The 14315-nt window shown below is 35.8% G+C and overlaps 1 protein-coding gene across 2 annotated transcripts in view; it reads right to left on the bottom strand.

Moving 5' to 3' along the window:
- LOC114478994 (ephrin type-A receptor 4-like) overlaps positions 1-13470 on the bottom strand; it is a 47750-nt gene extending 34280 nt beyond the window's left edge. For both annotated transcript variants that reach the window (XM_028472382.1, XM_028472383.1), the window contains exons 1-5: positions 13219-13470; positions 10653-10720; positions 6418-6615; positions 5617-5727; positions 3521-3875 (exon numbers count right to left, since the gene is read on the bottom strand). In XM_028472382.1, the coding sequence (XP_028328183.1) occupies positions 3521-3875; positions 5617-5727; positions 6418-6615; positions 10653-10720; positions 13219-13387 (901 nt within the window). In that variant the 5' untranslated portion in view covers positions 13388-13470. The remainder of the gene's footprint in view (positions 1-3520; positions 3876-5616; positions 5728-6417; positions 6616-10652; positions 10721-13218) is intronic.
- Between the last annotated feature and the right edge of the window lie 845 nt (positions 13471-14315).

Below are 14315 nucleotides of genomic sequence, written 5' to 3'. Positions count from 1 at the left end.
ATGTGTGTGTGTGTGTGTGTGTGTGATGGAGGAAGCTTATCTGCTGTAATGTGTGTGACGGAGGTAGGACATGTATGTTTGTGAGCAGCTTGTGAATATGATTATTATCATGATCATAATCGAAGCTTTGTGGGGACATTTTTAGTCCAGATGGCGTTGATTATTACTTCACACTGAGACCCGGAGCTTTGATTAGATTTTATTTTATTTTTAAAGTCTGATTAGTGATTAGAGCTTGAGAAAAATATTCCAACTTGAAGTTGGGGGTTGATTTTGTTACTTGTCATTAACTAATAAACACGATTATAAGCTACTGGTGTGAAAGCGTGAACGCATTCAGCCTGAAAAGAATCTCATTAACAGCAAATTTAAAGCTTACGTTCATCAACACAGCAATAAAATCCACTTAAAAGACCAACTGAGGTTTTCTAAGTGTTATAACACTTGTAATAACTAAATGTGTAGGAAGTGTTTGTTAGCTTTATGAAGTTTTCTTGTTTTTGCTGATTCTGAAGAAAGAATTTATGTTTGGCAGATGAAAAGTCAACCTTTTATATTCAAATACAGTAAATCAGACATGTGCAATTGGTGGCCCAGGGGCCACATGTGGCCCTCGGTCTAATTCTGTGCACCAAATATTGTATTTCAAGAAATTGGAAGTAATATAAAGCCCAACATAATACACAAAACTTCAAAAACACACAAAACAACAGTAAAATACACAGAATGTACACAGAAATACACAAAGCAACAACAAAAACACAAAAAAGACTCATAATACACATTAAAGGACATCTGACACACAAAACAAGCACCTAAACTCACTGAACAACAATCACACAAAATGACAAAAATACAGAAAAAATCAAAAAAGGCACAGATTGACAATAAACAAAATGCAAATATAAAACACAATAAATGACAAACACATATAATCACTAATAAAATACACAAAATGCCAGCAGAAATTCCCAAAATGACACAAAAAAAACATTGGTTGTTTTTTGTGTTAATGCTCAGATTGCTCATTAATCTAAATGCTAACATAAATGTTGATAATGTGGCCCCGCTGTGATAACAGTTAACAGTTAACCATCCCTGCAGTAAATAAAGTACGTTTCTTTTGTATTTAATGTGAATATAGAGTCTTTTAAAAACGTGGTTAAGGTTAAGAAACTTATTGATTTTTCAAACCGAGTTTAATGTCATTAGTGTAACTTTTGGTTGAATATAAAGTGACTTTATTCTGTCGTATAGTGGTAAGAATATTCTGCACTTCAATGGCAACGTAATAATAACTAGATTTTTAAAGAAGTTTTTGTTTCCTTTAGATAGAAATATTTTTGTTATTTTCCTCAGTTTGTTTTTGTTTTTCTGATAAAAGAAGAGGAAAAATCAGCCTTAATCCATTTTTTATTTTTTTTTTTTTTACACATTCTGTCAATTAATTATTATATTCAATATATTTATTTCGTATCCAAAAACTGTTAATAAATATTGTATTTTTAAAATCCCCTCCATATTTATTGTTCTTTTGCTTCTGATAATGATAATAATAATAATAAAAAGTTAAATGTGTATAGTGCCTTTTAAGAGAACCCAAGGTGGTTTAATCAGTATACATTAAAACACCACAACACAGACTGAACACACACACACACACACACACACACACACACACACACACACACACACACACACACACACACACACAGTAAAAGGCAGTAGTGGTGAGACGTGAGGAAGTGGTGAAATTAAAGGTTCAAGGCCAGTTTGAACACATGTGATGGTGTGTAGAGGTTCCCATTTTCCATTTCAAAATATTCCCACATCTTTTAAACTTTACACATTTCCGTTGACTTTTGTTTTATCGTTTTTTCCATCATCTGATGTTATTACGGGCAAATAAACTTCCCAAAATTGAGACCACGCCAGATTTTGCACGAGATACTGTACGACAACAAAAACGATTAAAGTTTAAAGAGTTAATAAACGCCCTGGTTTCTCTTGACCTGCCAAATAAAAAGGGGAGGGGCTCCTGGAGCAGGTAAGCCACGCCCAGTGTATACTATAAAATCTCCAATGAACAATCTATGCTACGCTAACTAGCTGCTCAGTACTCACTATAGCTAACTATAGTCCACAGGCACTAGTTCCTATAGGAGGGGGCGGAGCCAACAGTGGTTGTTTGTGATGCACGATGGTCCAATGACGTCACATGATCTTGTTCTCAGCCAATAGCAGAATTCAATTGTAATAGCCTGGTTCTAACCCATAGAGGGCAGTCACTCTGACATTTTACAACAAAATACACCAAATTAAAATAATAATACTAACAATCATAACAATATTGCATTTTATTTGAAAGCAGTTTTCAAGACACTTTGAACCTTTAACACACGTCAGTTGACAGGATAATCTGATTAATCAGAAGATAATCTGGTGTTTGCCGTTCTTGGTTGGAAAATTGGTACAAAAACAGCCCAATAGTCTTTATAATAATAATAATAATAATAATAATAATAATAATAATAATCATGGCTTGGATTTGTATAGCATTTTTTTCAAGGAGACTCAAAGCGCGTTACAGAAACCACTATTCATTCACATCAATCATACTATTGGTGGTAAGCTACAATGTAGCCATAGCTGCACTGGGGCATGCTGACAGAAGCGCGTGGCTCCCATTTCGCGTCTACGGCCCCTCTCACCACCACCAATATTCATGCACAATTCATACCCATTCATACAAATCAATGTGGGTAAAGTATCTTGCCCAAGGACACAACCACAATGACTTGGATAGAGCAGGATTCGAACCCACAACCCTGCGGTTATTGGACAACCCAATCAACCACGGTCGTTTATGTGGCAGACAATAGAGAAAAAGGGCAAAATGTGGCAAACACTACTGAAAAACAGCAAAAACTTTGAACAAAAAGAGGCAAAATGTTGGGAAAAAAAGGAAACAAGTGGTATTTATAGGTATTTATAGTTTATTTGGATGAAAAGTTGCCAAGAAAAGAAATAAAGAAAGAACAAAAATTGGATAAAAGTATCAAAACAGGTAAAAGGCGACCAAAAATAGTCCGAAAGTGGCAAAAAACATGGAAAGAAAAGTGTAAAGTGAGTAAAATGGGCCAAAAAATGGGTAAATAAAGAGGAATCAGGTGGTATGAAATGGCAAGTTGTAGCTTAAATGGGCAAAATGTGGCAGATCATCGTGAAAAAGAGCAAAATGTGGAACAAAAAAGGCAAAATGTAGGAGAAAAAAGAAACAAGTGGTGTTTATAGGTATTTATAACTTGTTTGGATGAAAAGTGACCAAAAATAAATAAAGGACAAAAATTGGATACAAGTGTCAAAACAGGTAACCCGCGGTAACCAGCTCTACCACGGTCGTTTATGTGCGTAACCCGCTTTAAAGTGATGAAATTGAGACTTTAAACAAGAATCCAAACAGCAGCATCTTACAGAAACATGTTAGCGTGTTAGCGTAAAGAAGAATATCTAAACTCACCCTTGCAAGCACCGCCCCTTTCTTCGTATCCTGGGCTGCAAAAACATCCGCCAATGGGCACCAACCATTCTCCGTCGGCACCGCAGTACATTTTAGGCTCCTCCCTCTCTTCTGACCGGTTGACGCATGACCCTCGCACCTCCACTAAGGACGAAGTGTCGGCTCCAGTCACCGTATCGGGAAAAGTCGCCAGATTCCGAATAGTGAGCGGGCAGGTTTTGTAGAAGACTCGGACGGAAACCAAAGCGATGCAGGCGCCGACGTCTTGGAAAGCCAAGTAGAAACCCTTTTTAGTGGTGACTTTTACATCTCGCACCTCGGTGTTTAGTTTCATAATGCGATCTCCGACGTCCACCTGCGAGGAAAGAAACGTTAGCAATAGTGTATGTACAGGTGCGTGTTTTTGATCATAGCTACACTTCAACTGTGAGAGACACAATGTGAAAAAAAATCCAGGAAATCACATTGTATGATTTTTAAAGAATGTATTTGTAAATGATTGCGTAAAATATGAATATTTGACACCGACAAACCAGCAAGAATTCTGGCTCTCACATAGGGATGGACGATATATCGAGATTCAACATATATCAAGTTTTCTATTTTGGCGATATAGAAAATTACAATATCGTAGCGTTGGCCGATATGGACCAAAACTCATATCTCAATATTTATTCTGAAAATGGAGATAAACGATATAAATCTGGGTCATTTTAATTCAAATGGAGTCTGAGCACAAAGACTATTCTGAAATACCACACAGACACATTTATTAATAAACAGTTGCAACAAATGTGCCACTTTTGTCTTTTTCTCCCATAAAAGACAGCATGTGTGAGTGAGCACTTGTGTCAAACTCAAGGCCTGGGGGCCAAATCCGGCCATTTAAGGCTCCCAATTCGGCCATTCTGTAAATCCCCAGATAATTCACAATATCAATGAAACTGCATATATTTTTCATGACGATATCACAAGATGGCAGCCATTTTTTACTTCAAATTGTTTTGTAAGTAATCAAATATTTTCCAAAATCATAAAATTTTCCCCAAATTAAACAAAAATTGGTCACAAAATCAAGGAAATTTAAGATCCTGCTTGAATATTATCGGTGCCTTAAATACTTTAAATACTATTAAAATCTGGGTAGTGAATCAGTGGTAGAGTGGGTTGGCCTACAATCGAAGGGTTTGGAGTTCGAATCCCACTCTATCCGAGTCATTGTCGTAGGGCACATAAATAAATTGCCTTGTATGAATGGGTATGAATTGTGCAGAGGGGCTGTAGATGCCCCAGGGCAGCTGTGGCTACATTGTAGCTCACCACCGCTGGTATGACCGATGTGGGTGAGTGGCGTGACGCGCTTTGAGTCTCCTCAAAAAAAGCGCTGTATAAATCCAACTCTTTTTGTTGTTCTTTTGTGTATTTCTCCATGTGTTTGTGTGTTTTTTTAGTCATTTTGTGCTTTTACTTTAGTTGTCCGTAATTATGACACGCACAAGTTTTTACTTAAAGCACCGTGACATTATTTTAGCTTGTGTTGCATTTTACACCAGAAGATTAAACCCTGAATTATCTTCCTGGTTAGACTTTATTTGAATTAAAATGACCCAGATTTATATCGTATAATGCCATTTTGATGAAAAATATGGAGCTTTTTGGTCCATATCGTGCAGCCCTACTCCCTAGCCCTAGCTCCTCTGTCCTCTACTCGTTACCTGTATTAATGGCACCTGTTTGAACTGGTTATCAGTATAAAAGACACTTGTTCACACTAGATCAGAGAGCTGTCCAAGGACCCCAGGGGCTACATTTTATAGCCTAAGTGGGACAAATTGCACAAAAAGACTTCCCCCCACCACTGTATATATGTTTAGTACTTATATTTGTGAGTCGAGTTGGTCGTCACTTTTTCAGCTGTTTCTCAGAAACTCAGAGGAACTTTTATTGGGGTAAAGGTAAGGTGAAATAAGCAATAATACCATAAGTGTCCTCTGAGGAGTAGAACAGGCAGTTGAGATGAACAGGCTCGTTGGGGAAAAAACAATTTATTGTTCATATAGGAGTGCGTTAAAGTGAGGAAACAAAGGAAGCGTTACCTGGGTGAAGCTTTCGTCTGCTGCTACAGTGTCCACCTTAATGAAGCTGCTCTCTTTGATGTAGCTCTCTCTGTCTTCATTAGACTCGTGATAGTACAGATTGAACGTCTCCTGCAAGACAACCAACGTAGAAACAGAGTGGCCCAGGCTCTATTTATCATCTTTTTTCTCTTAACATGATAATGACTCAAAGTGGCTCCCATGCTTGAATAAGCACCAGCTGTAATATATAATCAAAGGCCCATTTAATGGACTAATGAACACAAGACGTGGATGATATTAGAGAAGCAAACCCCCTAATCAGAAAGTCTTTGAGGTGATCTAAAACCAGGGGTGAACCTGAAGTGGGCTGGTCTGGTCTGCTATGTTTTTATTGACGAGTGAGTGGAGGTCGACATGGTAACAGGAATGGTCCAGAAGTGGCAAAAACATTGCAAGAAAAAAAGTGTAAAGTGACTAAAATGGGACAAAAACAGTCAAGAGTGGTCAAAAAATGGGTAAAATAAAAAGGAACCGGGTGGTATGTAATGACAAAGGGTAGATTTAAAGGGCGAAATGTAGGCGGAAAAAGGAAACAAGTGGTATTTATTGGTATTTATAGCTTATTTGGATGAAAAGTGGACAAAAAAGTAGGAATAAAGGGATATTTATTGTTAAGTGTCAGAACTTTTTGAAAATGGAACACAGGAAGTTTGAAAATGGCCAAAGGTTTAAAAAGTTTCAACTTTGAAGGTTTTCTGGGGGAATAATAATTAAAGTGAGCCACATGTTGAGAATCACTGACTGGTAACTTTGATGTACCTTGCAGGTCCCGGTGACCCCTGGCAGACTGTTGCAGTCTCTGAGGGTGAACTTGACCTCCACGTAGACGCGCTGAGCACCAGAGCGAGGAATCCAGTCCGTCCTCAGCCAGTTGTTTTGACTCGGTTCCAGGACGTTACACACCTGGTATGTTCTGATGGGGATGTTCTTCTCATCCATAATGCTCACCTCTTCCCACTTCAAACACACACACACACACACACACACACAGTGCATTACTACTCATGTGATGGTATCGCCACACTAACGCGTTATGGAAACACCTTGTGTAAAGACAGATAAAGGTTTTGTTTAGACTACTTGGGAAAGCAGCTTTTAGAAACAAAAAGTTGTATCCATTTATCCAGCTTATCGTCTCATAATGGCTAAATACATATCAGTACAATCAGGACATCAAAGATGGCCAACTTTCTGATTGATCTGAGCTTTAATACAGGAAATAACAAAGGGTTTCTGTGTTTTTGTCGTCATTTTCTCTCATTTTATGTGAGTTTGTTGTAGTTTTCTGATTCATTTTGAGGTGTTTTTTGGTTTTCATTTTGGTTGTTGTTTTGTACATTTTCAGTTGTTTGGTGTATTTTGTGTAATCGTGTTGTGTGTTATTTGGAAGTAATACTGCGTATCTTTGTTGTCACAAATTGGAGGGCTTTAAATTAGGATTTGAAATGTTTCTTGCACTAAAGTTTCAAATGAGAGGTGAAGCACATGCAACAAAACCGTGTATTTTCTTCTATAATTTATAATTAAACAGCTTTCACTCTGGGATGATTTCCACGCTCTGCAGACACAAAGTGGAACTAACCACGTGACACAAAGTTGATCCAAAGCTGTATTTGTGGAGGTACATGAAGTGCTGACCATTTCAAAGAATTCCAACAGAACAAATCTTAAGGTTTCTTGTTTTTTGTCGCCTTGGGAGAACTTTTTGTCCTTGTGTGGACAGCAAAGCATTTGAGAGGCTGAGGCGCATCCTCTAATTCACTGCTGCCATTTAAAGCCTCACAGGGTAACATTTAGTATTACATCCATTTTGTGCAGTGGACAGCACTTCAGATTTGTTGCGACTCCAAGGTTTCCGCAGGCGTACTTCTACAGCAGTGAACCTTCACGCCACCATTTGTCTAAATCCACTCGATTATTTGCCTTGTACTGTGACCTTTGAAATGACCGTCGAGCCCCCACCACTCAAATGGACTTTTTATTGCCACTGAATAATAATACGCTGTGAGATGTATACTCTCTAAATGCACCGTGTCCATGAGAGAAGGAAGGGAAGGAAGAGTCAGAGAGTGACACACAGCGGGAGTGTTTAGGGCAGATGGGATGTTGGCGTGTCAGTTCGTTTTTAGACCAATCGATGCGTCGTCACAGGCATTTTCTTGAAACATAAAGATGAGCTAATGGCGTAAAGTTTGTCTAACAGCAGGGCCAAAGATTTGAGTTTTCATGTTTGACATAAATAACCAAGAAAGTGGGAAAATCTGGTTTTCTTTGCACATTTTTAACATTCTTAGCATCGTGTTAGTGCTGATAGCTGCAAAAAAAAAGGTTTGTAAGGTTAAAAAATGTTCTTAAATGCATTGGTTAACAATATACACTAGTTCAGTGCCTGTCGGAAGTATGTATTCATATAGTGGGAGGAGCTTAAGTAGAGTAGTCAAGTCAAATATGACCAAATGAGTATGTGTTTGAAGGTTGGATGTACATACTCTGTACTGTTTTAAAGGGGTTTATTTGTGTGTGTGATTTATCTGGTTTAATTCTATGAGACATGAACATGATAAATGTGTTTGTTGTTTTTTTACTCATTTTTACATTTTTTTTGTTTGGTGTATTTATCTGCAATGTATGTTTTTTGGAGTCATGTGTATTTTTCTATCTTTCTGTTGTGTTTTTGTGCATTTTTTGTATAATTATTGTTTCATGTTGTCATTGTAGTGTGATTCTGGAGTCATTTTGTGTATTTTTGTATCTCTTTTAGTGTAGTTTTGTGCATTTCTGTTGTCATTTTGTGTATTTTTTTTAATTTATAAATATTTAGTTTTGTGAATTTTGAGTCATTTTCATATTTCTGTTGTCGTTTGGTGTAATTTTGTACAAATATTGTTTAGTATTTTGTAAATTTGCTGTTGTTTCAACACAGCCGCCAATAACTTCCGGGTCCCGTCCGTTTGGTCTAAACAGCGAACGGTTAAATAAACGTTTTGAAACGTAATCACCAAATAAGGGACAGTCAAAAAGTATGTTTCCTGAAAAGAGAAGAAGTCCTCTCATTCGTCTGGTGCTACTCCAGGTCTTCAGCGAGGAGCCATTGGCTCTGGCTGCACATGTGACTCTAGCTCTCCACTGTGATTGGCTCTGGTCTCACCAGAGAGGAGGTGTTCAGTGATGGTGCTCTAGCGCCCCCTCACACTGAGGTCAAAAGCTGAATAGCTTTCACTTCTGGTGAACATGAATGTGCCGTCCGGGCGAAATAAAACTAAAATAAACATTTGGAAATGACCAAATTACTCCAAAATAACAGATGCACACACTTGTGGTATTTGGAAGTCATTGACAAAGTTTCAGGTCGAACAGACACGGCACCGGGAAGATATTTGCTCCACACACACACACACACACACACACACACACACATACACACACACACACATACAGACCTTTCATGCATTATAGATAGATACGTAATATATTTATTGTGGTAATGTACACAATTCTAAAACAAAAATGTATTAGTAATTGGCATTACATGCATGTATTGTAATGAATAATGTAAACAGTTTATTAGTGCAGTTGGTTGATTATATATCATTGCATGTTGTTTATTAAAAATATTCATTATGTAAAGGAAGTAACAGGAATATTGCAATGAATCATAGGGTGATTAAAGGGGGTGTTTATGCTTTTTCCCCTTGTTTTTTTTTATCTATTTTCCTTTTTAATAAAATAAATAAAATGCTAAATTTAAAATATTGCTTATCAATTTTCACTTTTCTTTTTGTTCGAAATCAAATGCAAAATGTCAAAAAATAATAAAAATATTTATTCATTAAAACTTTTCTCTTTTTCATTTTTGTTTGAGATAAAATGCTAAATAAAAAGAAAATATATTTAAAAAATTATATGTATTTTTTTTTTTTAAATACAAGTTTTTTCCGAAAAACTTTTGATTTAAATAAATCAATATTGCTTAATAATTTAAACCTTTTTCTTTTAAATTGTCGCTTGAAATAAAATGCAAAAAATATTGCTGGTTAATTTGAACTTTTTTCTTTTCAATTTATGTTTGAAATAACATGCAAAATTTATTCTAAAAATTATTTTAAAAAATTGCTTCTTAATTTAAACTTTTTTCTTTAAAATATTTTGTTCAAATTAAAATGCTAAATTAAAAAAAAATAAATAAAAAATTCAAATATTGCTTAATAAATTAAACTTTTTTTCTTTTTATAATATATATATATATATATATATATATATATATATATATATATATATATTAAAAATGTTTCCCTTTTTGGACAAAATAAAATGCTAAATAAAAATGAATGAATTAATCAATATTTTATCAATATTAATCAATCTTTTTTTGGTCAATAGAGTGTATGTGTGTGCCCTATTGTGCTTATGTAATGTAACTAACTAATCCAGCAGCTGTCCCAAACCTGATGTCTTTATGTGTCTCTTAGAGTTACAGTTGACGCAGAAAACGCAGCTGTTATGGAGAACAGGAAGAAATGTAGTTTAGTATGTATATCTTTGTAAGGGAGGTCAGGGGGAGGGGGCGGGGCTCAGTGCGTGCAGAGCAGGACCTCGTCAATCAAACAACATGTGACAGAATGATTTTAAGTTTGTGGAAAACCTGTTAAAGGAAGTAGACTGGAGCAGAATATAAAGAGAGAAGACTAAATATATGAGACTGATATCCTAAAGCTTCAATCTGGCCGTCATACAACAATAAAAAACCCTAAAAATGACTCCCACCTCCAAGCTGGTTTTACATTTTTACTTGCCCGCTTTGCCAAAACCAATGCCAGCAGTTTTATCACTCAGGCCTGGTGAGCCCATTTCTGTGGGATGATTATTTACAGATCCCAGAGTGTGTGTGTGTGTGTGTGTGTGTGTGTGTGTGTGTGTGTGTGTGTGTGTGTGTGTGTTGTAAACAGTGTAAAGTTAAAGAATAAATCAAATAAAAGCAGGCAGCTCCCACTCACCCCTCCCTCTACAGGACTGGCTGCCCATTTCAGCTCTCCTGGCACTGTCCTGGTATCCAGCAGGGTCACTGGAATTACACGTTCACACAAATACCAGTTAGTTTGGGAAGAGATAAACAAAAGGCTTCAAACAAAACAAAAAAAACTTTGAAACGTGGTTAAAAAATAAGTTTGTCTTTTTAAAACATGAGGACAATTTGCTTGGGATAATTTTGAAGAAATTGAGTTTTATTTTCAGAGAACAATCAAGCTAATGTGTTACGCTCAAAGGTGGCGTGTTTATATATATGTATATATATTGTAATATATTCCCCTCGTGTCCATGACGTAGAAGGGTTTCCTACTTATCGCATCTAAAACAAGACAGCGACTGAAAAGCTTGTTTATGTGTTTCGCGATTCCTATGAATGAAAAGATAATGCAACTGGACCAATGTCTTGTACATTAGACATGGGCAACATGCGGCCTGAGGGCCACATGCGGTCCAATTTTTGTGTGACCCAAAAGAAAACGCACAATAAAATTAAAAAACACACAAAATGACAACAAAAGCACAGAAAATACATAAAAACACAACAAAATTAGAGAAAAATACACAAAAGTACATAAAAACGCAAAAACAACACATGAAAAACACAACAAAATTAGAGAAAAATACACAAAAGAACAACAAAAATGCATTAAAGGATGACAAATTAACAGACAAATCCATAAAAGGACAACAAAAGTACATAGAATTACATAAAAAGGGCAACAAAAATGTAGAAAAACACAAAAAATTGACAGAACATTTCACAAAAGGAAAAGAAAACAAAAGATCTGGTGCTAAGAAGTCACGTTTCAGTGGACCCCCCACCATGATAAACGTTGTCCATGTTTGTTGTACACGGTGCTTACTGCTTATGTCACATCTTTGAACGACAACATGAGCCATGTATCATTTCATATTAAGGCTGAGAGAAAAATCATCTGTTTTTCTGGCTGAAATAGTGAAATATATCTTTCCATAAATCCACTGTCTTTGGCTGCTAAATAAAGACAATGTGGGAACTTGAGTTGCAATCCATTTTTAACAATCAATACCTGCTTTTTTTAGGTGTCTCTTTATAACGCCACAGTGGAAGAATGGGATTATGATCCTGTGAGACGTGTGTCAAATGTAAGGCCTGGGGGCCAAATCTGGCCCTTTAGGGGCATCCAATTAGGCCCAAAGGAGAAAGTAAAGATTAAAGAGAATAAGTCATTGTGTGAATTACCAACTAATTCAGTTGTAGATATCTCAGACCCTCAAAATACACAAATCTAACAAAACTCCACAATATGTGCAGCACTCACAGTTGTCCCTGCACGTATACGCATCATTTTAATGTTAAATTGTTGAAAGAACTGCAATTTTTCTCAAAATATCCCACAAAATGTCACCAAATTTGATAGAAATCGGTCACAACTACAAGGAAATTTAAAGTGAAGATCCTGCAGGGACTGAAATCTGTCACTTATTGTTTTGATTTTGTTGGTGCTTTACATTCTTTACATATTATTGATACATGAACGTGAAAACTAGGGCACGTTAATGTTGCCACATGAGGTCCTCGGTCCAATTTTGTGTGCGACCCCAAATTAACACACAAAATTTTTAAAAAAAACACGCAAAATTACAACAAAATTACAGAAAAATACATAAAAAGACAATGAAAGTACAGAAAATATTAATAAATATACAAAAGTACAGAAAAATACATAAAAAGACAATGAAAGTACAGAAAATACATATAAATATATAAAAGGACAACAAAAACACAGAAAAATACATATAAATATATAAAAGGACAACAATAGGACAATGAAAGTACAGAAAAATATGTATAAATATATAAAAGGACAACGAAAGTACATAAAAATACATAAAATAATGCCAAAAGTACATAGAAAACATAAAAATATATAAAAGGACAACAAAAGTACATAAAAATACATAAAAGATCAACTTATTCAGTTGCAGATATCTCAGTCATTCAGAACACAAATATAACAATACTTCACAATTGTGCTCAGTTTTCCCTGCACGTATATATTTTTAATGTTAAACTGTTTGAAAGAACTTTCAGTTTTTCCAAAATCCAGCAATTTTCCTCAAATTATCCCACAAAATTTCCCCAAACTGAATAGAAATCTGCCCCAAAATTAATAAAATATAAGGTGAAAATCTTACTTTACATATGATTCATACATGGAAGTGAAAACTAGTGCACATTACTGTTAAAATAGAATGTTTTCTCACTGATAATCACTTAAATAAGTTGGTTTTCTGCTGTTTGAGAAAATAGTCATGGATTTCATTGTGTCCACCCTAAAATGATCAATGTACCAAATATGTTTAAGATAAAAAAAAAGAAACAGTATTTTTTTTTGTTTTGTATTTTTCAAGCAGCAAATGAAAATAAATGACATAATATTGTAAAAGGACACAAAAATGTGTATAAATTCCTAGTATGTGGTATTTCCCATCTTCCCAGGACGCACTTGAAGCGCGCACGCGCCCGGACACGGAGCTCTTCCTACATACCTTCATTAGGAGGATAAATCCTGGTCCTGGAACTGGACACGGCGGCTGTTATCCACAGAGAAACGGAGAATGTTCTCCACAGCAGAGTGCTAGCAGCCATGTGTGTCGTCGTGCGTAAAAAGCCGCGTGTGAGTGTGCGCTCGGCGCGCGCTGGCTCGAGCCGCTCCATCCCGGTGGGAAAAGTGTGTGTGAATGAAGACGAGTGTGAAACAGCAGCAGCAGGGAGTGTGTGTGTGTGTGGGGGGCGGTCTCTTCCCTCTACACACACACACACACTGCTTCCCATGACGGAAACTCACACAGCCACATATCTACAGTAGCATAGGCAACTGGCGGCCCGGGGACCACATGCGGCCCTCGGTCGAATTTTATGCGGCCCCAATTTTTTTTTTTTTTTAAAAAATACACAAAATAAGAGCAAGAATACATTAAAAAAAATACAAAGAATTACAATATTGCAGGAAAATACAGTAAAAGACGAGATAAAAACACAGAAAATTCTCCAAAAATGAACAAAACGGCAACAGTAATACACAAAATTACTCAGAAAAATATACAAAATTACAGGAAATGACATCAAAATAACACAAAAAGACAAGAAAAACACCAAAAAATGACTTCATAAACCCACATTACTTAAAAACAAGCAAAACAACAGAAATACACAAAAATTACTCAAAAAAAAGCAAAATGACACACACACACAAATATACTAAGACTCCAAAAAACATATTTTACAGTAAAAATACACAAAAGGATGACAGAAATGCAAAAAAAAATGTTTCACAACGAGCAAGACAACATCAAACATACACAAAATTACTATCAAAACTTTGTTCTTATTAATGCTCAGATTGCTCATTATTAATAATAATAAATGTTGATCATGTGACCCTCTGTTGTTGTCCTGCTCATTGTGACGAACTACAACATTTTGCTCAGAATTCTATGAAAAAACAACTATAGATCATAATGATGGAATTATAACAGATTTTAAAGAAGTATTTTTGTATTTAATATTTTCAGTTCATGTTCTAATCAAGATCATTTCTATCATCATTTTTTGTGTCATTTGCGTATTTTGTTGCTGTTTGTTA

Source organism: Gouania willdenowi, chromosome 17 (assembly GCF_900634775.1).
Source record: "Gouania willdenowi chromosome 17, fGouWil2.1, whole genome shotgun sequence".
NCBI classification, from domain to species: Eukaryota; Metazoa; Chordata; class Actinopteri; order Blenniiformes; family Gobiesocidae; genus Gouania; species Gouania willdenowi.
The sequence above is the reverse complement of the archived record's forward strand: the minus strand, read 5'-3'. Positions and strand labels throughout refer to the sequence as shown.